The 24251-nt window shown below is 30.8% G+C and overlaps 2 protein-coding genes and 1 long non-coding RNA gene across 9 annotated transcripts in view; 1 reads left to right on the top strand and 2 right to left on the bottom strand.

Moving 5' to 3' along the window:
* LOC130673039 (uncharacterized) overlaps nucleotides 1-24251 on the top strand; it is a 154905-nt gene that overhangs the window by 119387 nt on the left and 11267 nt on the right. The window lies entirely within an intron of this gene.
* The window catches only part of LOC130673032 (glutamate receptor 1-like), a 108329-nt gene continuing 85970 nt past the window's right edge, over nucleotides 1893-24251 (bottom strand). Inside the window, exons 5-20 of one of the 3 annotated variants that reach the window (XM_057477889.1) lie at nucleotides 12248-12380; nucleotides 10523-10643; nucleotides 9877-10041; nucleotides 9567-9782; nucleotides 8916-9023; nucleotides 8750-8860; nucleotides 8271-8391; nucleotides 8107-8201; nucleotides 6554-6777; nucleotides 6268-6480; nucleotides 5578-5776; nucleotides 5265-5509; nucleotides 4124-4367; nucleotides 3971-4045; nucleotides 3332-3386; nucleotides 1893-2755 (exon numbers count right to left, since the gene is read on the bottom strand). In XM_057477889.1, coding sequence (XP_057333872.1) covers nucleotides 3366-3386; nucleotides 3971-4045; nucleotides 4124-4367; nucleotides 5265-5509; nucleotides 5578-5776; nucleotides 6268-6480; nucleotides 6554-6777; nucleotides 8107-8201; nucleotides 8271-8391; nucleotides 8750-8860; nucleotides 8916-9023; nucleotides 9567-9782; nucleotides 9877-10041; nucleotides 10523-10643; nucleotides 12248-12380 — 2291 coding nt within the window. In that variant the 3' untranslated portion in view covers nucleotides 1893-2755; nucleotides 3332-3365. Of the gene's footprint in view, nucleotides 2756-3331; nucleotides 3387-3970; nucleotides 4046-4123; nucleotides 4368-5264; nucleotides 5510-5577; nucleotides 5777-6267; nucleotides 6481-6553; nucleotides 6778-8106; nucleotides 8202-8270; nucleotides 8392-8749; nucleotides 8861-8915; nucleotides 9024-9566; nucleotides 9783-9876; nucleotides 10042-10522; nucleotides 10644-12247; nucleotides 12381-21990; nucleotides 22634-24251 lie in introns of those variants that run through there. The other 2 variants (XM_057477890.1, XM_057477888.1) reach the window with 2 other exon arrangements.
* LOC130673036 (facilitated trehalose transporter Tret1-2 homolog) lies at nucleotides 19224-24180 on the bottom strand. Of its 4 annotated transcripts, XM_057477915.1 has the most exons (5): nucleotides 23957-24180; nucleotides 20842-20921; nucleotides 20203-20778; nucleotides 19607-19992; nucleotides 19224-19528 (listed from the first exon to the last, which is right to left on the bottom strand). In XM_057477915.1, exons 2-5 carry the CDS (start codon nucleotides 20882-20884, stop codon nucleotides 19280-19282), a joined length of 1254 nt encoding a protein of 417 aa, XP_057333898.1. In that variant the 5' UTR covers nucleotides 20885-20921; nucleotides 23957-24180; the 3' UTR covers nucleotides 19224-19279. The 4 variants fall into 4 exon arrangements, with proteins under 4 accessions (XP_057333898.1, XP_057333895.1, XP_057333896.1 ...); XM_057477912.1 differs by having other exon boundaries at nucleotides 19227-19528; nucleotides 19607-20778; nucleotides 23957-24179; XM_057477913.1 differs by lacking the exon at nucleotides 23957-24180 and adding an exon at nucleotides 23633-23776 and having other exon boundaries at nucleotides 19227-19528; nucleotides 19607-20778.

Here is a 24251-nt window from a genome sequence, read left to right as displayed (position 1 = left end):
TCGATGATGAGAAGAAAAAATCGCCATAATCATCATTTACTTTCTGTTGTATTTGTTTTATATTTTTATCACCCAACTTTATCGTCCGTGCAACTAATTGATCATATTTTAATTACCAATTTGGCTTACATCGTCTATTTCATTTTTTTATTCAAAATCCAAATAAATTTCCCCTCATAAACTAGTAAAAATATTTATTAGCAATAAACGTTTACGATGTAATTCGATTGTCGTCAATTTCACTGTCCATTTAAATTTATCGTACATGTAGAAAAATAATTAAATAATCAATAATTCATAATTTTCTTAATTTTTCTGATACTCACACTTTGATGACCTGGGAAAGGTTTTTCAAATTATCAACTAAAATAAATTACGTTAAATAAATGATCGTGTATTAATGTTAATTTGATTGGTTTACAACAGTTTTACAATATTTTTTATTTTATAATAAATAATTTATAATTATACATGATTAATCCATTTCTTACTCAAATAAAATAAATTTTTAATTTAATTATTTAAAAAAAAAAAAAATGCCAGGACGGTACAGAGCTCAGCTCTGTCTAAAATTATCCTAAATTCATGTTAATAATTTCTTAAACAAAAGACCAAATAAACATAATCAATAATGAATTTTCGAAGTAATTAAACTGATTTAAATATATTTTGATTCACTCTCGCAATATTTTTCACCTGTCATTCATACTTAAATTAGTTTACAATTATTAAATACAATAGGATTAATCACACGGGATTTTTAATTTATTTAATAACATTATAATCAATGTAATCTTTATTTATTTATTTTATTATATTATATTCCATAGGGTATCATCTTTAACGTTATGTGCACCATATTCGTTTTTTTTTCTTCAACTTTATTATTATCATTTATATCTATTAAATTGATTGAGTGATTTATTTTATTTATCAATTCTTATTTATTGTATTTTATTACGTAGTCTTTATTTATTTATTTTTTTTTTTTTTACGAAATGACGATATGATAGATCCTACATCGGCGTACAAAACTTCCAACATTATTTATTAGTTTATCGTTATTATTATTAATATTCAATATCATACAATAATTGCAGTTTATAATATTCTTTATTATTATTATTATTATTACAATAATAATTACTAATTAAATTAATAACATTCTATGTGTATATTAAAATAAGTTATTTATCTCAACTGTTAAAATAAAAATTATCAATAGTCTGGTATTTTTTAAATATTTCAAGTATTCCTCAGTTTGCTTTTATCATCTACAAAAAAAGGCTCAAAAATTTGGCACATAAATTGGCCTTTAACCTTTGAACGGTATTTCGATATCAACTAAACTAATCATCGAAATGAGTAAATCCCAGATTTCATAAAATGTCTTCCGTCAAAACCATCCGATAGTAATTTTATCTCGAGCTAAAAAATTATATCGAGAGTCGAACAGCAATTTCTTTATCCAATATCAGTCAACGGAATTTATTTTCAGTCGGTAAGTTAATTTTCTTTGGCAAAAATCACACAACAAACAATCAATACAATGCAATACAATACAAAACAAGATATAATAAAATACAAAGAGCGACAATAAAAAATAATTATTAATATAAATATTTATGCGTCAACGCTCATACCAGTGAGACTTAAATTATTCATCCATTCCATTCATCTTTACATTATTTAATAATAATAGTAACACATTGTTTACACACACATCAATTATTAATAAATTACATTGATTATTTATTTATTTGATTTAAAAATTATTTATTCAGTTCGTCTGAACGCGGCATAAAAAAATTTTACATCAAATTTCACACTTGTGATTCGTTTTTTTTTGTTTTATTGAATCAGTTCGTTAGTTATCATCTAAATAAATCGGCTTGTATGCATTTGGCAGTTTTTATTAAAAATTTAAGTGTTTTACATGAACCCATTCCAAGACCATACTGTAAATATTATTATTTTTTTTTCTAACTGCTCTGTTTTGTTTAAAATTAATTTTTTGATTATTATTTGATCTGCGTGTTATTTATTTACATTATATTAACATGATATTGTTTATTAATTCTCAATGTCATTTGTAACAAACGTAATTTATATATATAATTAACATTATATACAATTTTATATAAATATTTAATTGAAAATTTCATTTATTATTTAAGCTTCAGTGTACCAATAAATAATATTTTGTCATTTTCATATTTAAAAACAAGAAAAATAAAAATAAAAAAGTGAATAATAACATTGAGAAATAATAAAACAATAAATAAAGTCACTGGTCGTAAATATCTTGAAATGATTATTAATTTTTATTGGTTATATATTTATATTTAATAATTGAATTCAAGTATTTACGTGACATACTCGGCTTTGCGATTGTCCCAGTGACTGGGAGTCGCGGGTGTCCACGGAACCGCAACGTTGAGTGACTTAATTGTTGATCTACGACGAAATACCCACGGACTTTTTGGGCTCTTGGGACTCCTCGGGCTTTTTGGCGGCGATTCAGCAAATGTTACACTCCGCCGAGTAGGCCGAGGCGGTGGAGGCGGAGGCGGCGGTGGCGCTGCTGCCTTCGGGGGCGGTGGCGGTGTCGGTAACGATATCGACGGCGATGGATCCGACGTTTCGTCACTGCTTCCCGCTGGTGCTGTGTACCAGGGGCTTACACTTGTGTGTGAGTATTGCTGTGCACCTGATCGCCCTCTGTGTTCCCAATCGCGTTCGCCGGGGCGTAATACTAAAATTTTTAAATTCACTATTTATTTACTTAAATTGCTACGTTATTTATTGTTTGTAATATATATATTTCAAATTGTGATAATTTATTTATATTTATATATTTATGTGCATTTAAAATTTTTAAAAGTTTAATATTCAGAATTTTTTTTTTTTTTTTTATTAATTTATTGTAGAAAAAAAAATATTAATTAATGTGAATGAAGTATTAAATAAAAATTAATAAAATAATTCGACCTTGGCTCACCTTAAGCTGAAAGCATTTTAATGAAAATTAAAAAAAAAAAATATGAAAAAATCGATTTTTTTTTCTTCTAAATTGGGAAATAATCAACATGCGATTGAATCACTAATACAATAACATGCTCAATGTACAAATGAATCAATTCCAGCCTAGCAAATATGATGAAATATAAATCTATGAGGATAATGCGAGGGGTAAGCTGGGTAATTGTGTAAATCAAATAAATGTTATGATAGCAGTAAATGCATAAGCATTAAAATAATAAATAGTAAACGATTAATTGCTAAAACACAAACTAAATGGGGATAGAAAATAAAGGGTGAGAGTACTCACATATGGTCCCGGAAAAGGCGCATGCATCCTCCGTCTAACTCTGCAGTCCGTACCACTAGAGACAAAATAAAAAAAAACGCAAAAGTAGAACAACGCAAAATCACTGCTAACGCCTGTTTTATTTTTTTTATTTTTTTTCAAACGATTCAGGATATCCAAATAAAAATTATAAATTATAAACAATTATCTAGCGTTCAGCCCTCAAATTTTCATCGCATCAATTAGCAAACTAATTCTTTTACTTGGATAACAAAATAAAAGTAAACATTTATACATATAGTGTATATGTGTGTGTGTGTGTGTCTGTTATTTTTGAATGTATTTATATATATTTGACTTATCAATTATTTATTCATCATTTTGTTTCGGTCTGCAGATTTTTTTTTTGTTAACAAAAAAAATAAAAATAAATACAAAATTTCGGACTGCTAGTTTGCATGCTAAGCAGAGGTCAATAGTATTTATAATTAATTAATATATTTTTGTATATATATATAAGGATCAATATCGCTGGTAATTACGTGCTAAGCACATTTTAATTAGCCTTTTAATTTGTATACGCAGTTAAATAATAATTGCAGTAATAAATTATTCTATTTATGTATTTATATAATTTATTATTTAAATAATATTAATTACCCGGCCATTGTCGAAGTCGCGACCACCTCCAATTGTCAATCGTGCTTTAGCTTTCATCGCGTCTGATAATGAAATCTGTAATAGATAAAAAAATTATATTTTGTTGACTGAAAAAAATATATTGCTTCGTATAATTAATTATTAGGTTTATACCTTGGCTCTAGTAGCTTCAGTGTGTGATTTATAACAAAATTCAACAAGTGCAACAGCAAGTGCTAACAATAATCCACCAATAAGTATATAAAATATACCAGCAACATTACTTAGCGATAGTTCATTTCGTGCGTCTTGTTTATCTCCATGACGACACTCTGTTCTATCAAACCACCATTTGTTCATTAATTTAGCCAGCTCGCCGCTCTCAATCAACGACAGTACTGCCAAATTTATTTTATCTCTGAAAAATACAGATTAAGATAAAATAATACACTGTAAAAAGAGCGGTGTTAAAAATGGACTCATTTTAACTCCGCCCGGTGTTAAAATAAAATTACACCGGTTTAGGAGGAGTAATTCACCGGTGTTAAAAATACCGGTGTTAAATCAGGGTAACCGGTGTAAAAACGGAGTAAAAGCGGGGTAACCGGTGTAAAAACGGAGTAATATCGGTGTAAAAGCGGGGTAAACTGCGTCCGCTTCGAGTATTAACTTTGAAGATCATAAAACACAAAAAATGTCAGTTCTCTATGAAAATTAATAATGAATATTATTTATTAACAAGTACAGTGATCGAGTAAGTAAAAATATTCACAAAGTAAAATATTTTAACATCGGTAAAGAATATCTACACCGGCAGCGGTGTTATTTTAACACCGGAGAATTTTTTTTAACACCGGTATACAGAATATTTACACCGGCGGCGGCGTTATTTTTACACCGCTTTCGGGGGTAAATTTAACACCGATGATTTTAACACCTACACCGCTTGGACTTGTCCCGGTGATTTTTTACAGTGTATAATAGTTTCGGGCTATCTATATTTTTCTCAATTTATCTATAAATTGTCTTATTGAGAGGTTTGCATGTTTAGGTTTCCACTATATAAAATGGTGTATTACCGTACGAAGGACGGTGTGGCTCAATAAGTTATAGATCAAATTGAACGGAATATAGTATAGTGCCGGATAGCTCAACTGGTAGAGCACTCGGCGCGTTACCGAATTGGTCTGGGTTCGATTCCCAGTTCGGGCTATCTATATTTTTCTCAATTTATCTATAAATTGTCTTATTGAGAGGTTTGCATGTTTAGGTTTCCACTATATAAAATGGAAAAAATAACTTTAGTTTAAATTACCTCAAAGGTGAACCAATAGGTGTGGCGACACCAAACCCTTTTGCGTCAAGATTTCGACCAACTTTCATAGTATCACAAGGCTCGCGTTCATTTATATAATCGTTTTTAGGACTTTCTATTAATAATGCATATTTTCCTTTACTCTGTCTCACTCTTCTTATTCCCTCGTCATATGTATCAACAAATACATGCTTACGTGTGTTCATATATTCCCACATTTTACTGTACAAACTTATTTGTGATTTCTGTAATAAATATACATTTAAAATATATTTGTTATTAATTAAATTTCTGCCACAGTGAGTAAGCTTACGCGAAAAAAATCCCATGTAGATCCATATTGTAAGGTACCATACTGTACTTCAGTTTGTGCAGCTAAATCTTCTGGTGAATTAATAGGTGTTACCATTCTTTCGACAGTTAAAAAGGCTGCCAAGTTAGCAGTGTACGATGATATTAAAATCAATGTAAAGAACCACCAGACGCAGCCAACAATACGACCGGACATTGATCTAAAAAAATTTATTTTTAAATTTTAAAACTTAAACATAAATAATTTATAGTTCTCATTAACTTGAAAATTTTTTTGTTTTTTATCGAAATTTACATTTTAATAAAACTCTACTACGTAATTGGGCTTTTTAATATTTTCAAGTATCATTCACTTGTTTTTTTTTTTACTTGAAAAGATTTATCATTTATCATATTAGACGTACGTGCTTATAGAATTTAATTTAAATTTTAATAAGAGTATATATACTATTGAATTAAATATAAAAAGTAAAATATAACTTTTTGGTTATTAAAGATAATAAACGTTTATAGTATTCATTAAAAAAGAGTTTTGAGTGTCCAATTAAAATTATAAGATACTTATAACTTTTAATTTATACCATAACAATAGCAATAATTAAATTTATTGCTATTAAAAGAAACTTTAATAAGAAAAAATAAGTTAATATTTAATTGATTAAAGTAACGTAATTAGTTTTAAATAAATTACCTTGGAGAAATATCGCAGCCTTGTTGCATAAAAGCACCCAAAGAAAACCACATGCTGTTGAGAATACTGAAGTCATTGGCCATACACGGATTTTGCGAATGAAGTGACGTTTGCGTTGGATGAGGATGCTGTAGATTCGGGTCACCTCTGCCCATAAGCGATGGATCTCCACCAGAATTTAATTGTATCAATCGCCATTCATACGGCGAAAATCTGTATTCATAAAAATAAACAAAAAATAAATTTCTATGAGCAATTACTGGGGATTAAAAAATCAAAGACTTGCCGGGAAACGATGAAGAGCACAATAGAGACTCCGATGTATGAAAAAATAACGCAGACCCAAATCTCTTTGCTGAGTGGATTTAAAAAACTAAAAACCCCAGGTTTTTGTTTTATCGGTTTTTTAATCATTATACTAATGCCAAGTGACATGAATGGTTTACTAAAATCTATTACACGTTCACGTTCAGACGTAATTGTCATTGGCGCAATTGCTATGTCCGCTTCCTGCAATTAAATCAATTATACTCATTACATCTATCTTTGTATAATTATGCCGTTTTATTTTCCACATGCATTCAAAGTAGCGAGAGAAAAAAAATTTTAAAAAAGTATTAATCGCAGTGCGGAAAATAATTATCAATTTGAATATTTCAAATAAGTCAAGGAAAAATTAAAAAAAAAAAAAACAAGTATTTAACTAATAGGATAATTAATAAATTAGTAAACTTGACGTATTCACGTATCATATACGTGTATGTATCATTTCATATAGCGTATATAAATCAGATTAAATCTTCGTGATAGGTAATGATTGACAAGTGCGAGTAGTTTTAGCTGTGGGGAATGGGAGTGAAATTGGTGAGAGAATATTAATGATTTAGTGGCGTGTGCACAGAGTTCTGATGAGATGCGCTAGTAGTAGTATACAGTACAGAATATATAGTACACATATAATATGAAGGATGTAGTTGCTGTTGTTGTGTAGTAGTAGTAGCAGTAGAGAGGGTTAAATATGAATACGAAGCGGTGGAAAGAGAGAGAGAGAGAGAAGAAGAGAAGGGAGAAGGAAGTAGAATATGATGGGTTGAATGTTGGTTGGGTCGTCAATATGACTTTGTCTCTGTTCATTCGCGAAATAACTTTATGAGCCTTGGCTATTCCATTGAAAGCATGTGCATCGATAATGACATTATATTCATGGGGATGTTGGCTGGCTGGCTGGCTGGCTCGCTGGCGAAAATCGAGTGAGAGCGCAGAGAGATAGAGAAAGAGGATCGGGCTCAATGAAATTACTTGGAAATACGTTGAAACTGACTGCGTATACACAGCACCCCTTCATACCCTCGAGCTATCACAACTGGTGCCCTTGCACGCGGCCTTACACCCTCTCATTTCCGGCCCACTATCACCCGCTGACGCCTCCCGGGCCACTATGTGCCACTACGAATATTAATACCACCCTTTGAAATTTAATTAAACTTCACCATGACCTAATCTATAGCATATCTGTTGGGAGATATCGTACATGCTCTGATTATCGATAGAATATTCACGATGTTTATTTATTCATTCTTCTATTTCCTATACGCTCTCTCTCTCTCTCTGTCGTTCTATATAAATATATATTTTCAGTTAATTATTATAAAAACTATTTATAATAGTCTGTCTGTCTGTTTGTATTTATTTAAGCCAGTTAAATAATTTTAAACTAATTTTAATGGTTGTAAAAGTAAAAAATTATTTATTTATGCTTTTAAATAACGATTTGCCGAGTAAATATATAATATTTTTTATTTATTTATCGTTTGTAGCAATTATTTGTGCATTAATGACCTTTCTTATAAGCTCGCCGACCATTCCATCCCAACCACCTGGTATGTCCGGATTTTCAGAACCATATTTTCCATCTTGAACGATTCTCAATTCATCTATAATCAATATTATATTTTTTATTTATTAAGCTAAAGTATTTTATAATAAAAAAAATAAATATTTACACTTTATCCCAAGTTCCGCAGTAATTAATTCCGCCAAATCCTTACAGTAGCCTTCGAATCTATCATTTCCCATCAGCATTTTCCCTGGATCTGTTTTCTTATACATAATGTACGGCTCCTCCTGATATAAATGAAAAATAAAGAGAAGCAAAATGAAGAAATTAATAAATTAAATTATAATAGTTAAAAAAGTTTAAATGCACTTTTTAAAGTCTTTATTATATTTTAAAATAGTCTATTGGTTCGGTAAGAAATATTCATTTATTCATTCATGCAATAACTTTTTACAATGTTTTTCTCTTTAGGTATTTTAAAAACTATAGAAAGAACAAGTCTCGGAGATAAGTTAAGTGTAAAATCTGGGAAAAAAACTTTTATACCAAAGATCAAAAATATTAATATTTATGATGTAGTTTTCTCAACTGACAGAGACTTGATTTTTTTATTTTTATAAATTATTTTTTTTTCCTTAAACTCACCACTATTGTTGTCACAATATACGTTTTATTTTTTTCAATCTCTTGAGTCGGTAGACGGACATATTTCGCGGCTATCGGTTGGAATCCTCCCTCATCAGTCCACTCGGCGACCTTTAATTATTATTATTATTATTTTTTTTTTTTTTATATAATTTGAATAAATTACCTTGACCATCGCACTGTTGACAGTCATCTCAACAACATGGAGAGTGTAATTATGTCTGCGGCTGTCATTATTAAATCGTATTTGTCCTGTAAGTCCTTCAATTTCAGCCTTAAAAATAAAAATAATAAATTTATTAGTTATTGAAATTTTTTTTTTCATTGTTCTTTTAAATGGTAAATTAAACGATGAGACAATCCGCAAGTAGACCACTATCGATATCCTATTGAGAGAAAGGAGTTTAAAGGATGGGTTACTACGCGGCAGTGCAGTGGTTACGCTCGATATTGGTCGGACCGAGAGTGTACTGTACTAGGTATAGAGGGTCTAGTCTTGTCTAGTCTTGTCTAGTCTCGTAGGTGTAGCAAGGACGACACGTGCTGGATAAGACACGAGTATAGCGAGTATAGCGAGCTAGAGTAGCAGCAGGAATAGGTGCACATCTGGCGCACAACGATAATGTCTCGAGTACCCTGTTCCGAGTTGGTTATTTTCAGTATGTAATAACTTCTCACTACCTAAATTACTTTGAGTTTAGCCATGTGACAAATTTACTTTACACATTAACTAATGTTATTTCTCTCGTTAATTATTGTTTTAAACTTTTATTTACTTATGAATAAAAAGAAAAAAAAAAAATATTAAATTACTTACTTTACGAAGAAATTTTGATATTTTGTCTCCGTGCTCCCACGGCGTAACCCAACCATTATTTGTGTTGCAATCCAACGGCCTCGAAACATTTGATGGCTGATTGTTGCCCTGTACTCCAGGACGCTTTGGGTTGCTTCGATCTATTTTTTTCTTTAAAAATTTATTGAACGCTTCGACTAGTACCAAAACTGCATCGTACATCAGCGCTGCTTGTGCCTGAATAATAAATAGACGAATATTGTTGCAGTGATATTATTATTATTAGATGTAATAGATGTCTTGGAAGTGGTTATGTAAGGTAAATACGTACGGAAATTGAATCACGACCAGCACCAGGTAAGGTCATAGGATCGAGACGGCGCCAGCTATCAAGGAAGTCTTTGACGGGTCGTCGACTTGCGTCTACTATACGAAACCCAGTTATATTAATGGCGCCATATTCAATTACTTCACTTTCCCAACGATCGTCCATTATCTAATTACAACAAATATATCATATATTTATTTATTATTTTTTTTTTTTTAAATTAACTATTTTTTAGAGTGAAGAAAAAAAAAATTATTTTCCGTACATTCTTATTTGTCAGACTAATAAAGTTACACGTAATCACAGTCGTTTCTACGAGGAAATAGAATTAACCCGAAGGGCTCAGACCCCTTGAGAGATTCAATCCTTATAATTTTATTATACTCGATCTTTGTGCAATAAAAATATATTTATGTATAACTTTATTTTCAAATCTCAAACTAACGAGTAGCTCTTAATAGTATTTACTCGGCGTAAAAATAAATTTAATATTTAGTAAATTTCACAAACAATTTTATTTTCAGATATAAAAAAAATGATAAAATTTTCAAGTCAATAAATAATAAACGGTATCGATAAAAAAGGTAATAAAAAATTTAATAAAGAAGAAAATGTAATTTAAAAATTTAATATGATTTTATTAACTCACCAATCCGCTTAGTAGATAGTGATAAGTTCTTTTACCGAGAGCAATATCCCTAACATGACTGACAACAATATCCTTGGCCATGTCTGTCGGGCAGTCAAGCACAATGTACTTGTAGCTCCATCTGTAATTTTAAATATCATAATCATTTTTTTTTTTGACAATCAAATGCTAGGTCGACTTATTGTCAATTATAATGTATGAGTATAGTTTTGAGCTGAAAATACGTAACACTGTTTTCAAGTTGGGTGTTGTTGAGTGATCAACGGCAGATACAGGAGCTGACAGAGTGTAAAAGGGTTTCAGAATAAACGTTAATGTGTTTTCAACTAGAAATTTGGGTGTGATCAAATGCGCGGAAAGCTTATATATAAAGAGATTTTGAGTAAACTCTTATAAGGGGATGGGGTAAGTATAAGTCTATAGATATAGATACATGGATTGCATTACCCTTACTGCACTTATCAGCTACCTACCCCTCCTACTTCTATACACACACACCCACACACCAGATAGCTCGTAACTCAATAGCGTCGTTCTTTAACCTTAACTCTGTACAAGTTTACTTTTATTAACTTTAATACTTGACTATCAACTTTATTTTATATTTCAATATATTTTCTTAAATCTAATAAAAAATTACAGGACAAAATGTCAGTATAAAATAAAATTCATACTGTCAAAAAAATTTGTTTACGTCCACGGATGACTGAAAACTATAGACAAATATTATTTAGATATATATATATATATAAATTTTTCTTGGGACTTTTCGGGGTTTTTCCTACTGGATGTCATCGTAATAAATAGAAAATATTTATATTATGTGGAGTTATTTCCAACAGAGCAAAAGATATGGGCCACTTGTCATAGATAAATTTTTTTAAGACTGTTTGGAGTTTTTTCTACTAGAGGATATCATAATGAACAAAAAATGTTTATATTGACTGGAGTTTTCTCCAAAATGAGCGAATCTATACGAGCCACTATTCATAGAAATACATACACAGTGTGCATGTCCCGATGCCTAAAGTCAAAAAATCAACAACTTTTTGGACTTTTTTGTCCATATATATATATATCGAATATATAAAATTAAACATGAGTACTGAGAGAGTGAGTAAATAGACGGTTGTCGAGCAAATAGCGGACTTTGAGATCCGAATGATATATCACGTCAATGAAATATTAATTATCTTTCTCATTCCCAATTCTCTCTTTCTGTGTTCCCATTACAGTATTTCCCTCATATCTGGGATCCTTTAAGCCCGTGGACACATCCTGAGGCAATTTTGAACAAGAAATATAATTAAAAATCTTTTTATTATTTTTATAACAAAATAAATGAAACAAAACAATGAAATTAGAGAAATGGTTTAAACAATAACCTCCGTTAAACGAGAGCTTACAGAGGACAATTAGTAAAATGACTCGGTCTTCATTTCCTTCTAATCGTGTAAACTTAATTTGACTTACGACTGCAAAGTCTCTTGTTTGCCGGGTGCTAAGACGCTTTCAAACAGCTCAAGAAATTGCCGCTAACCCGTGACCGATGTTGCGGCGATTATTGTGGCTTTGCAAACTTCTCTCTCCGACATTTCTACATTCGTCTACACATTCCGTTGTTATATATTATTACCACCATCATCAACCCATCCACATTCTGACTAATTAACATTCACCAACATCAAATGCACTATTAATTTAGGAATTAGTAGTAAAACTAACCGATTCAATTCTTCTAAATTTCGTAGAAAGTCTATTGCATCAGACATATTTTGTATCCTTTTGACTGTTTCCACTTGAAAGGATTCATTTCCAGGACGTAATCCCTGGTATATTTGCTGGAGTCTCAGTAAACCTGTAACAATTATTATTATTTTTATTATTTCAATGATTTACTAAATTAATTTTGATTTTAATTAATGGTCAGTAATAAGAATAAGAATTATTGTAATTATAAAAGCGAGGTCTGTCAATGAATTATTATCGCGGTATACAGATCAAAAGCATGTACAGGACGTTGACATAAACTTAACGAAGATGCATGCAGAGCGATGGGGATGTGGGACGTGAAAACGTGAAACGTGGATGTTTGATATCTCATCCTCTTCTACTACTGTCTCATACTGCTCTGTCTCTCTAACCCTCATATTGTCCGATTCACATCATCACTTCCGTTTACAATCAATAGACATTGTCACTCACACCCGCGAGGAGATAAACTACATCTGTTTTTTGTCAGAGAATAAAAAATATAATAATAATAATAATAATAATAATAATAATAATAATAATAATAATAATAATAATAATAATAATACAATAGGATTTTATATTTATTTATAAATAAATTAGTGATAGAATGGGAATACTATTATTATTTTATGTCATTCAAGCGTAAGACAATTTAATGCCACTCTAATAAGGTATTTTTGTGTAAATAAAAAAATCAATACAGATAAAAAGATTCGATTGGTTGAAGCGAATAAATAAATAAAAAGATTTTAAAATAGTCTTGATACTTTATCCATGTTTTACTTTGACGACTTTAAAACAAATGCTGCGCACAAGTTCAAGATGAAAAAGAAAAAGACGAAAAACTCTTGAAACATAATTAATTAAAACTTTGTTACAACTTGTACCTACTACATATAGAAATCTATATAGATATATAAAGACAACCAGTCTTTTGATGTACAAAATTCAAAATGAGAGCCCTATATTTCAGCAGCATAAAATATTTATAAAGTGACATTATTATAAATAGAAATACTTTTTATATTAAATATTCCTTGTCTATTAATTTTTACAGCAATATTTTATTATTTTATTAACTGACAAGGTAATAAGAAGTTAATAAATAATAACTAATAACGATTGACATTAAATATCAATTCGAAACATCAAACTCAGGTAATTAATATGAGATTTAATGAGAATTAAATTGGAAAATAGATTTTATTACCAATTAAATTAATATTAGACTAGGAAACACCAAATTTATCCTCGGAATTATGTTACATATGCCGCTAATAGATGAAATCAATATTCAAACATTAACTAATTTATAATCAAACACTTTAATTTTTTAAATTTTGTTTTATTTTATAAATAAATATCAGATATTGATTTGATATTTTATATAACAACAAATTATTTATTCCATTAGTAATATTTGTGTGGAGGTCACTTTAAATTTTTGTAAATTTGGGCTTTGTATCGGTAATATATCGTTCGCTGAAAAAAGAATAAGATAAAAAAAAAAAAAAAAAAAAAGAAATTCTAGCTTCAGGCTTGACTAGTCTACTCGTGCGTTACACGACACACGAAACTAAAATACAGTACACCAGCTAGACGTCACATCACACGCGCTAAATTAACAAACGTGATGTCTTTTTAACTGACAACTTTCTGTCTGCTCTAACTGGATCTGTTTTTGCTACACGACACTCTGTTTTCTCGTTTATTATTATTATTATTTTTTTTTATATACAACAGCTATTTTTGATAAAATAATATTTACAAGTCTCAACAAAAAAAAATTAGAGATGGGAAAAAAAATATTTATAAAATAGGGTCAGATATATAGCCTTTGGCTGGTAAATTTTTGGTTGCTTTTAGCCGTTACTTATCGACAAGCTATACACATCTACACACTTTTCGCCTAACTTGCATGATATAGATATATATATAAGAGTAAAAGGATGAGGATAAAAAAGCGAAACTATAAAGAGGAAGGTAAAGAATCTTTCTATCCACTCTATCTCACACATACACACACTAGTTGTAGGAGAATTTCATCGGTATCGGAAGTCCCGCCGGGAGGCCACGGAAAATATTCTAGAATCTAGAACGAACCAACGAGCAAAGTTCGTTCGTTCAAGTCCATAGTGTTAGTGGGTACTTTTATCCCTAGAGATTGCCGCAAGGCGTTCTACTCGTTACAGTTACTTTTTCTTTCGTATCTCATTTTTTTATTTTATTTATTTATTTATTTATTTACTGGCGAAAATAATAAAATAAAAATTAATTAAATTAATAAATTTTCTCAGGGATTGAGGCGGAATCAGCGTAAATCCTTGATAGTAATGAAATGTAATCTGAAAGCGCAATGAGGTAGTGAAATGGTACGTAGCATTACTTATCATCCGTATTTCTCATCAGACGTCGTGTTAACTAAACTGTCTTTGTAAGGCATGTACTTTGAGCAAGAGTATGTGTATAGAGGAATAGATATAATGACAGAGGGCAAAGATTTTGGGTACGTCAAGACTCAAGACGACAAATATATAGCTGAATCCGTCTGTTAAAGCACAAGACACTAGTCTAGTCTAGTTTTGTCGTCTTGCGGAGTCAAGTCTTTAGGTACAGAAAACCAGAGCTCGAGCTAAGGCTAGAGCTAGACCTAGAGCTGGAGCTAGAAGTAGAAGTAGAGGTCGTACTAGGAATAGTAATAGAAATAGGAATAGGAATAGTAGTTGAATCTCGTGCACTTCACTCTCTGGGTCTCAAGGAATACGACGACCAAAGCTGCTTGTGGTTTCTACCCTCATGTGTGTCTTGAATTTCTGTACCGAGGGAATCACTGTTATACACCAAGATAAGGCAACTATTCAGATATATATATACATATATGTACATATATATTGTGCTTTTGGGACTGAGTAATTGCACCACTGAGATATTGGATTGTGATTTAACTTTTATTTAATATCACTATAAAATAATTATTTTATTTTTTTATTATTGACATCTTCAATATAAAAAATTTGTTTAGCATGTAGATAGAGTGTGAATGAATTAAAAAAGGCACCAGGTGTTTCAATGCACCCACCTGTACATTAACATGAAGAAGGAATTCCTTGATTGATTCATTCATTAATTCCTATCATCGTCATACCAGTAGATACTCAGCTTCTATTGGGTTTGTTTGTTTTAAAATATTAAATAACGAGCGAGTGCACTTTTGTCCTTTATATTTATTTACATTTATGCTGCAATAACCGTTTATCGAGGATAATCTAAAGTCATATAAAAAAAAAAAATTTATGTGATACTTAATTTAGTATCACTTTAAGTATAATAATTTATTGACTATGGAATTCAGCTATTTTATTCAGCGGAATTTTATTTTTAAAAATTCTTAACATTCTTATTCGAGACAATGTCATAGAAATTCTTCATGATAAAAAAAAAAAATCAATAATTAATAAATAAATAAAAAGTTATAATTACATTAAATAGGTAGATTATGTGTCTGGTGTGTTGTTTAAAGTAAAATATAAAAACATAATATATTAGATTAGGTAATCAGTGGATTGGTGGTTACGGTTCCCTCTCTAATGGGACGAAATTGAAATACACAGAAGAGTCAAACCATGGATAGGAGCGGTAGACTAAAGCAGCAATAGCATCAAACTCGTTTACATGACTGATAAATTTTCGAATCACTTGGCTCATTCATGACAACGTACTACCGGATTTCTATTCCAGCAATGTCGAACCCGAACATTTGCATGAATTAACGAGAAACGAGATAAAGACAGAAACAGCATATACAGATATACAGTGATTGGTTGTGTACATGGTGTGTATGTGTGTGTATGTGTGTGTGAGAGTTGAAGAGAGTTGTCTCTCGTTTGTGTACATAGGTGTGTATGTCATGGAGATTCATCTAATGCAATTCAGTTTAAATTCTGAGGGCGTTTCCCTTTGACCTGCTGTTATATTTTGTTAAACTTTTTTTAGTTTTTCATTAAACGCTTCACGTAATTGCCGTGTGCTTATCCAATTACAACATGTGATTCGTGGTTAATTTCTACGACTATTTTATTTAATTCAAAGCCAAAAATAAAAATAAATTTTTATTTATCCGATACGACATAAATCGGATACGGGCCATTTTTCACAATCTACTTTATATTTTTCTTAAAATTTATTTACATTGTTTTTAATAATAAATACGTCGAGAAAATAATAGATGAGTAGAATACAAAAAGATAAAGAGATGGAGATGAAAAGATAGAGATAAAGATAGTGCGTGATTTCTCATCTCTCCAATAATAATTTCTCAACAGGATGACGGTCCGCCGACGTATGAATATAACGAGGATAATTTCACGAGCAATCCAACCAAGACATTGTCATCATACCAAATTATTATTGCAGCCATTATATTCGCTCGCTTGAATTGATGCTTCTGCATCGTGTGCATGGCCTTGATCTTAATTTTTATTAGATTGCGTCATTATTTCGATTAATTTGAATACCTCTATAATTATATTTTTATTATCATCCGACACATTTGCCAAATTTTTATAATAGCTCATTATTACTTAATGTATTAATAAAATTATTATCATAATTTGTTTTTTGTTAACAACGTGCCTTCTTTTTGGGCTGTAAATTTTTTGAAATGAAAAATAGTAGTGATAAAAAGCTGTGGGAAATATTAAAATTTTAATGATTTATTTATTATGATCTTGGAGCTAAATATTGAAAACCTCAAAAGGCTTTAAAGTTGGAACTTAAATCTGAGTGTAAAGTGTCTGAGACTAGACATTTGCCTGGTCGTTATGACCGGTATATTGCTTCCAGTATAGTTTAGTATATTCTCCCAAGTGATATGAGCCGTTTTATAGTTTTTCACATTCAGAAAAGAAAATCATGGCGCGTATTTTATCTTAAGCTTTCGTGAATTGTCAGCTTTAGACAAAAAATTTAAATACCTCGTGAAATAATATAAATAAAATCCAGGGCTTTTTTTTTATCTATTTAACATTATAGAAATAAAGGATTTAAATCACAATGAAAAGTTTAATTAATATTTATCTTTTGATATCCTTCACAGCACCTATATACTTATTATTTATTATTTCTAAAGTATTATTTATTTATGTTTATAATTAAAAAAATAATTACTGACAGAAAAAAAAAAGAAATAAATAAATAAATAAAATTATGAGCATGATGACAGCAAGTAAATTTAAACGAATAAACAGAGAGAGGGAGAGAGATAGAGAGGAAAAGAGAATCGAGTCATAGAGCGTGAAGGTAAAATAAAATAAGTGTGCTCTCAAAACCAATGGCAGGTGTGTGCAAATGACAGATACAATTTTCATAAATTCAAATGCTCTTTTCTCTCGTCCTATGTAGTAATATGTCCGTATGTGTTTATATATTTTATATAAATATGTGCGTGCGTGAATGTTTTTATTGCATGCATGTGAATTTCAGTTGCTATTTTCATTGCACATCCTGACTGATATTTCCAGCTGATGAAAATACACGGTCACATTTTTATGTCAAAACAATATTTTGTTAGAAGAAAAACATTTAAAACTATCTACTTTTTTCTGTTAATCCAACCAAATAATGTGAAAATTAAAAAATTTCAAAACATCTATTCAATGGATATTTTATAAGTATAATCAATAAATATAAATATCAGATGATGGTGTTAATGACTTGATTATTTTTTTTTCTTAATAAAGAGTTTAACCATGTAATTAATAGATAAAATAAGGTTTATAATAGTAAATTCCAAGTGGATAGCAACAATAGTCTTAAGATCAATTAACAGAGAAGATAAGCAAGTGCCAGACTTGAGATTGAAACCAAGTGTCTTGAGATAAGGAAGTAGTTGCCATTTGAAATTGCTTGGTGCATTAGTTCCAGCTGCAAGCTGTAAGTTGTACTTGTGTGTACACAGGTATACATATAACCTCGGTATGCATCTCATCAAGATAATGCACGGTTAAGTAGCACCAATGTCTAAATGCTGTAAATATATATATATATCAATCTTGAGGTTTTGGCACGTGTAAGATAACCTACCAAGGATATTATCCATGATAGCTAGTTCTCTCTAGGTGCTCTAGGTTATTGTCGGTGTATGGTGAAAGGTGTGCAACACACGAGCTGAACATCACTCTGTCCCTGTTTTGTCCTTGTTGATGATGCCATATGTACCCCCAACTTGTCACTACAGATGGCACTCGCGAGATTACAATACTACAATGTGTTACATAATAATAATAATATTATTAATCACACATCAGTTGTTGAACACAATTTTTCATATGAATCTCATTACTTTTTTTTCTATTGTAAAATAACTTCTTTTCATACACGTGATTTTCTGATTTTTTTTTCTTATTTTGTTAAATATCTAAGAAATTCAATTTTAATAAATTTTTTATCCATACTTGGTATCAAATAATTCAACAAAATATTATCGTTGCATGTATATACATGTACTGTTAAAGCAGAAATTGAATAGAATAGATATGCATAGTGGAATAGCTTGCTGTTGAAATATATAGAGGAATGTCAATTGGATTTGAAGATCCATGGATTGAGTACTCAATGGTGACGCATACACGCATCTTCAGTCAACTCAGTCAACTTAGTTTCTCCAGTATCCCCACTTTATATCACCCATATCTATAAATACTACTGGAGATATATTATAAGAGATACTGACGTTCTTCCATGAAAATGTATTAAGTTACATCTCGAATTTCCCTCAAGATACTAAAGAACCTGCGATAAACTAATGCTCTACTTCTCATCTTATTTAACTATCATCATCCCATTAGTTTAAAACTTGATACAAAATAACAAATTTAAATATCACCATAAATTTGAATAATAAATTCTTTAATTTAATATAAAATATTTTATTAAAAATTAACAGTTATAAAAATTTACATTTTTCAATAATAAAAAGATTATAGTCTTTAACAATATTATAAATTAATTAATCGTAGGATTGGTTGTCGTTATCGCGTTGAGGTTTATTTTGTTAATGGCGTCAGTATCGGTGACATCTTTTCTTTTAGAGGGTTTCCTTTTAATATATTCACCATTTAATGCACTCTGTATTTCCTCTAAACTCATTCCTTCAGTCTCCAGAACAAATAGATACATTAATATCCACAAAACTAGTGTTATTAATGTAATCACCCAAAATGCAACGTGAGTTCCGTAACTGTCATGTAAAACCTGATGAAAAAATAAATAAACAAAAAAATTTTCGAAATAAATATAAATAAAATAATAAAAAAAAAAAAAAAAAAATACCTGATAGAGCTTAATCACTCCAGTAGTCGAGATAGCGTAATAAATAGAAGAACAAATACCGGCAGTAACTTTAAAGTCAAACGTAAATAATTCTCCAAGATAAGCCAATGGCATTGGATTAAATGCAAGTCCATAAATAATAACATAAAAAATAACAAATACCGTTGGTATCCAATTAACGGATCTGACATCGTATCCATAAGTCATTAACGTAAAAAAAGTGGCTATTGTTCCGAGACAAAGTACAGCAAGCGGTGCAGTTAATAAAAGTAATCTTCGTTTTCCTGTGGTTTTGACAAGTGAAACACAGACTATTCCTGCCAAAACAATAGCTACTCCTGTCGTTATAATTCCTAAATTTGTTCCAAAATGAAAGCCAGCTTCTTCTGAAATGTATGATTGATATGTCAGAATTGCTCCTGCTCCAGTTAATGAAAGAACGCTTCCTAATATCAGCATAATAAGGGCAGCTCTTTTATTAGCTCGCGATTTCATGGCTTTTAAGAATGAACTAAAAAATCCCCTTGCCATAACATGATTTTCTGTTTTAACAATACGTTTAATTTCTTCAAATTCAACATCAACATTTTTCTTACCCAATGACCACTGTAAAGTTTTTTCAGCGCTGATAAATTTATTTTTTCGGGTTAAATAAACTGAACTTTCGGGAAGCCATACAAAAGTCACAATGAAAAGCACGGGTAACACAAGTGACATCATTGCCATTGTAAAACGTGTTACGTACAACCCTATTGTGTAGATAAAGAGTATTCCGATATTTATTAAAACAGATTGTAATGTTCCCAGTGGACCACGTGTTCTTTTGGTACTAATTTCACCAATGTACATTGGCATTACTGAGTAAGTTATACCGCATCCAATTCCCGCAAGTAAACGGGCACAGTAGAGAGTTGTGTGTGTATTTGCCAGCCCAATAGCTATCCAACTGAATATTTTTGGTACTGCGGCTGACAGTAGTGTCCATTTACGTCCGAAACGATCCATCAGGAATATCGGTGATAGTGCACCAAAACTAACACCCAGATACAACAAATTGATCAAAAGGACTTCTTGATTAGATGTCAAAGTCACTGGATCTTCAGTACCGAATTTTGGTAAAGTTACTGTTGGCCATCCTTCGTGTAATCCGCAATCAATTATTAGCAAATTACCTAGCAACAACCGAGCTATCAGACCATTTTTTATTAAATAAAATTACAACATACATTACTTACAAACTATTCCTATTATTATTTGATGAAATATTTCTTGGTCCATTGTTACAGTTATTTATTTATTTTAAATTCAATGTTGCCTAAAAAATAAAAATTCGTTCTCAAGAATTACTATAGTGAACCTTTAGGTGACTGATAATGCGGATGAATCGCGGGATGACGTTCAATTGAAGGGATAGCAACTAGATTCCCGGGGACATATCTTGGGTTGGAATAGACAACAGGGGGTGAAATGGTACATAACACAGCTCTATCTGACACGCATGGTCAGAGTACGAATGTACTTGGGTCTTGTGTGACGTAGATAGTTGTCTAATGGCCTAGCCGGTCAGTGAGAGATAGAGAGAGAAAGGAACATTGGTGTGGTTTAGATTGAGGTGCAGGGAGTACCAGCAGCAGCAGCAGCAGCAGCAGCAGTCTAGGTGGCCAGTGGACTGTGGAGTGCACTACTACTGTACAAGTTCAGTTCCCACGGCGACAGTTATGGCTTGGATAATACAATGTATGTGGTATTAGCGTGTCGTACTGCTACTCGTGTCGTACGACCTACAGAGAGTTGGGAACAACGCAGTAGTGAGTTGAGTGACTTAACTTGAATTTACGACGTGACCAACGACAGAACTACGTTACGGTTTAATGCTCTCCGTCTATCAACGGTTTACTATACTACTATTCATTATCAATTGTTTCGTTAACTTTTAAAAATTATTTTTATTTATATATAATCAATGGTTAATTAGAGCGTATCGATTAAAAATACCGGTTTAAAATATTTAAAAGTTTGGTATGAGAGTTGTTTTAGAATGTCGCGATAATTCACGAGATCTCAGTAGAATGTCTGAATTGTTGCTATCACTGTATAAACTTAGCCTCGACTAAAATCGCTCGATTCTACGTTTGGAGGTGATGCCAGAGTAGTTGTATAGCAGCAGTGATGGTAATAGTGATGGTAGGGGAGGAGGGTGGGAGAGAATGAGGATAAGGACAAGACACACAGATAAGGCAGAAGTAGATGAGGAGGATCAAGAGGACGGAGACGTGGAAGGGATGAGCCAGTTCACGGTAGCCGACTTCTGTATAGTGATCGTGCTTTCTCGTTCAAAATACTAATTAAGCAAAAAGTAAAATCGCTACGTGCCGCAAGCTTACCATTGCCTCTATACTCTCTATAGTATATATATACACTCTCATTCTCCATTTTCATCTCCATCTCCATCTCCATCTCGATCTTCTACTCAGCTCGGTGTTTCTATCGCCCCGAGCATAACTGGAAATTGACCCTCGTCGTTGGCATCTCGCGAATAGATAGAATTTTCCGGGACCCGAGACCCGGTACCCTGGGACCCCGACACCCCGACAACGAGGGAACAAGGATGATCGCTAATTATAAGCTAAGCCACGGTCTTAATTCTGCTGTATCGTTATCTACTGCTTATAAGCCAGCTTAATCATTCATTTATATTTATATTTTTTTTTTTTTTTTAATTTCTGATAAAGATACCACGATTGTACTGAGGGTCATTTACACCGATAATTGCATTTGATATTAATTTTGTTAATACATTTATGATTCAATCATTGCTAATTTTGGTTTACGGATTGTAATGAACTTTATATATATTGTAATAATAATATAAAGAAATTATTATGCGTAATTGTTAATTAAATTCAGTCAGAGATGTGTTATTATATTATATGTATATATATAATTATTATTATTAGAGTATGAATTTCCATATTAATTATATTGTACGTCAATAATGTACGTACACGTCAAAGTGTTTGTAGATCAAAGTGATATATATATATAGAGTGAGTTAAATTACATACTATTTCAACGGTAATACATTTTTTCTTTTTTTTTTTTTTTTTTTTTATTAAATTTAAGTTTAATTCCTTGATTTTCTTTTAGCTATTTTATTTTATTTTTTATTTTTGTGAAACCACATACGTTGAGTGATAGTTTTAAAGTTCGAAACGTACGTCAGGAACAAACTAAACTTTGTTGAAAACAAACACGACTATTCCATTTAAGAAACTTTGATAAAATAAAATTAAAAAAAAAAAAAACTAAACCGTTCGATTGAATGACAGATAATGCCGACTGCTTTAAATTTATATTTTTCCTTTGTTATTTTTTTTTGCAATAAGCACTCGAGGCTACGATGCGCGCACCATTACATATATATTACTCATCCTGCGGCAATATTAATATATAATTTTATCAACACAACAAATGTAATTACGCCGTGTAAATGATCAATTAGCTTTACATAAATTATTTACATACTTTAAACAATTACAAATGCCCAGGAAAAAAATTTTATATACAATTTTATAAAATTGTAGGTTCAATAACTATTGTGAAGGAAAACAAAAATCCCGCTGACTCATGGGTTTGGACCCAGATCCTCTAAACTAAAATTTAGATCTGTTAATCGCTGTACTGAATCACAAACTTGATATGGAATGTTGATTGTATTTATTTGGATGCTAATAAACTTAAGAAGATTAAAGACATTAAATGAATTCTTGATTCTGACATTTGCATTATATTCGGTTATATTATTGTCTATAGGAGATTGAGACCAATAGTGATATACTCACCAATAGCCGAGCATTAAATAGTTATTTTGGTAGAAAAAAAAAGATAAATTTATGAATGCGGTAAATTGAAAAATTTCAAAAACTTTATAAGATATCATGAATCATTATAAAATCGAGTTTTCCAAATGATAAACGTTATTTGATCGCATTTAAATTATTTTACAAACTTTTATGACTCACGCACCCACGCAGCAGATACCAACATGGAAATCGCCAGTAGATGGAATTTGCCACTACTCAATTATTGAAAATTGTAAAAAAATTTTCTGACCAAGTATATAAATATGTATGATCAGTAATCATTGATTACATATTAAATAATATTATATGCAATTTTTTTTTTCATGACAGTTATGTTCTTACGTAAGACAACTAAATTTTCTTATAATCAAAACAACAGAAACCCGTTTTTCTTTGTTCAATATTTTTTATAAAAAAAAAAAAATCAAATGATTAATTAAAATTTTTTGATTACTATTTACAATTATTATTGTATTAACTCAATTACCTTTTGAAAAAATAAATACATCACTAGATATATTGCACAATCGTTAATTAAAAAAAAAGAATAAAACTGAGCAAACTGAATTATTTAATCATTGTTATTAGGTCTATTTTATTTATTTTACTTAATTTTTTTTTTTTTTTTCACAAGAAGGCAAAGTGAATGTCACCGGCGGTAGAGTCAAGTACAATTCACGACTAGGACGTGCGAGAGCACTGTAACTGACATAGACAAAAGTGAAGGAAATTTTATTCATCCCCCCACCACTCGACTTAATATATTTTTTCCCACTTAATAT

This window comes from Microplitis mediator, chromosome 8 (assembly GCF_029852145.1).
Source record: "Microplitis mediator isolate UGA2020A chromosome 8, iyMicMedi2.1, whole genome shotgun sequence".
Lineage (NCBI taxonomy): Eukaryota > Metazoa > Arthropoda > Insecta > Hymenoptera > Braconidae > Microplitis > Microplitis mediator.
Note: the sequence above shows the minus strand (reverse complement) of the source record. Positions and strands in the feature narration are given on the sequence as shown.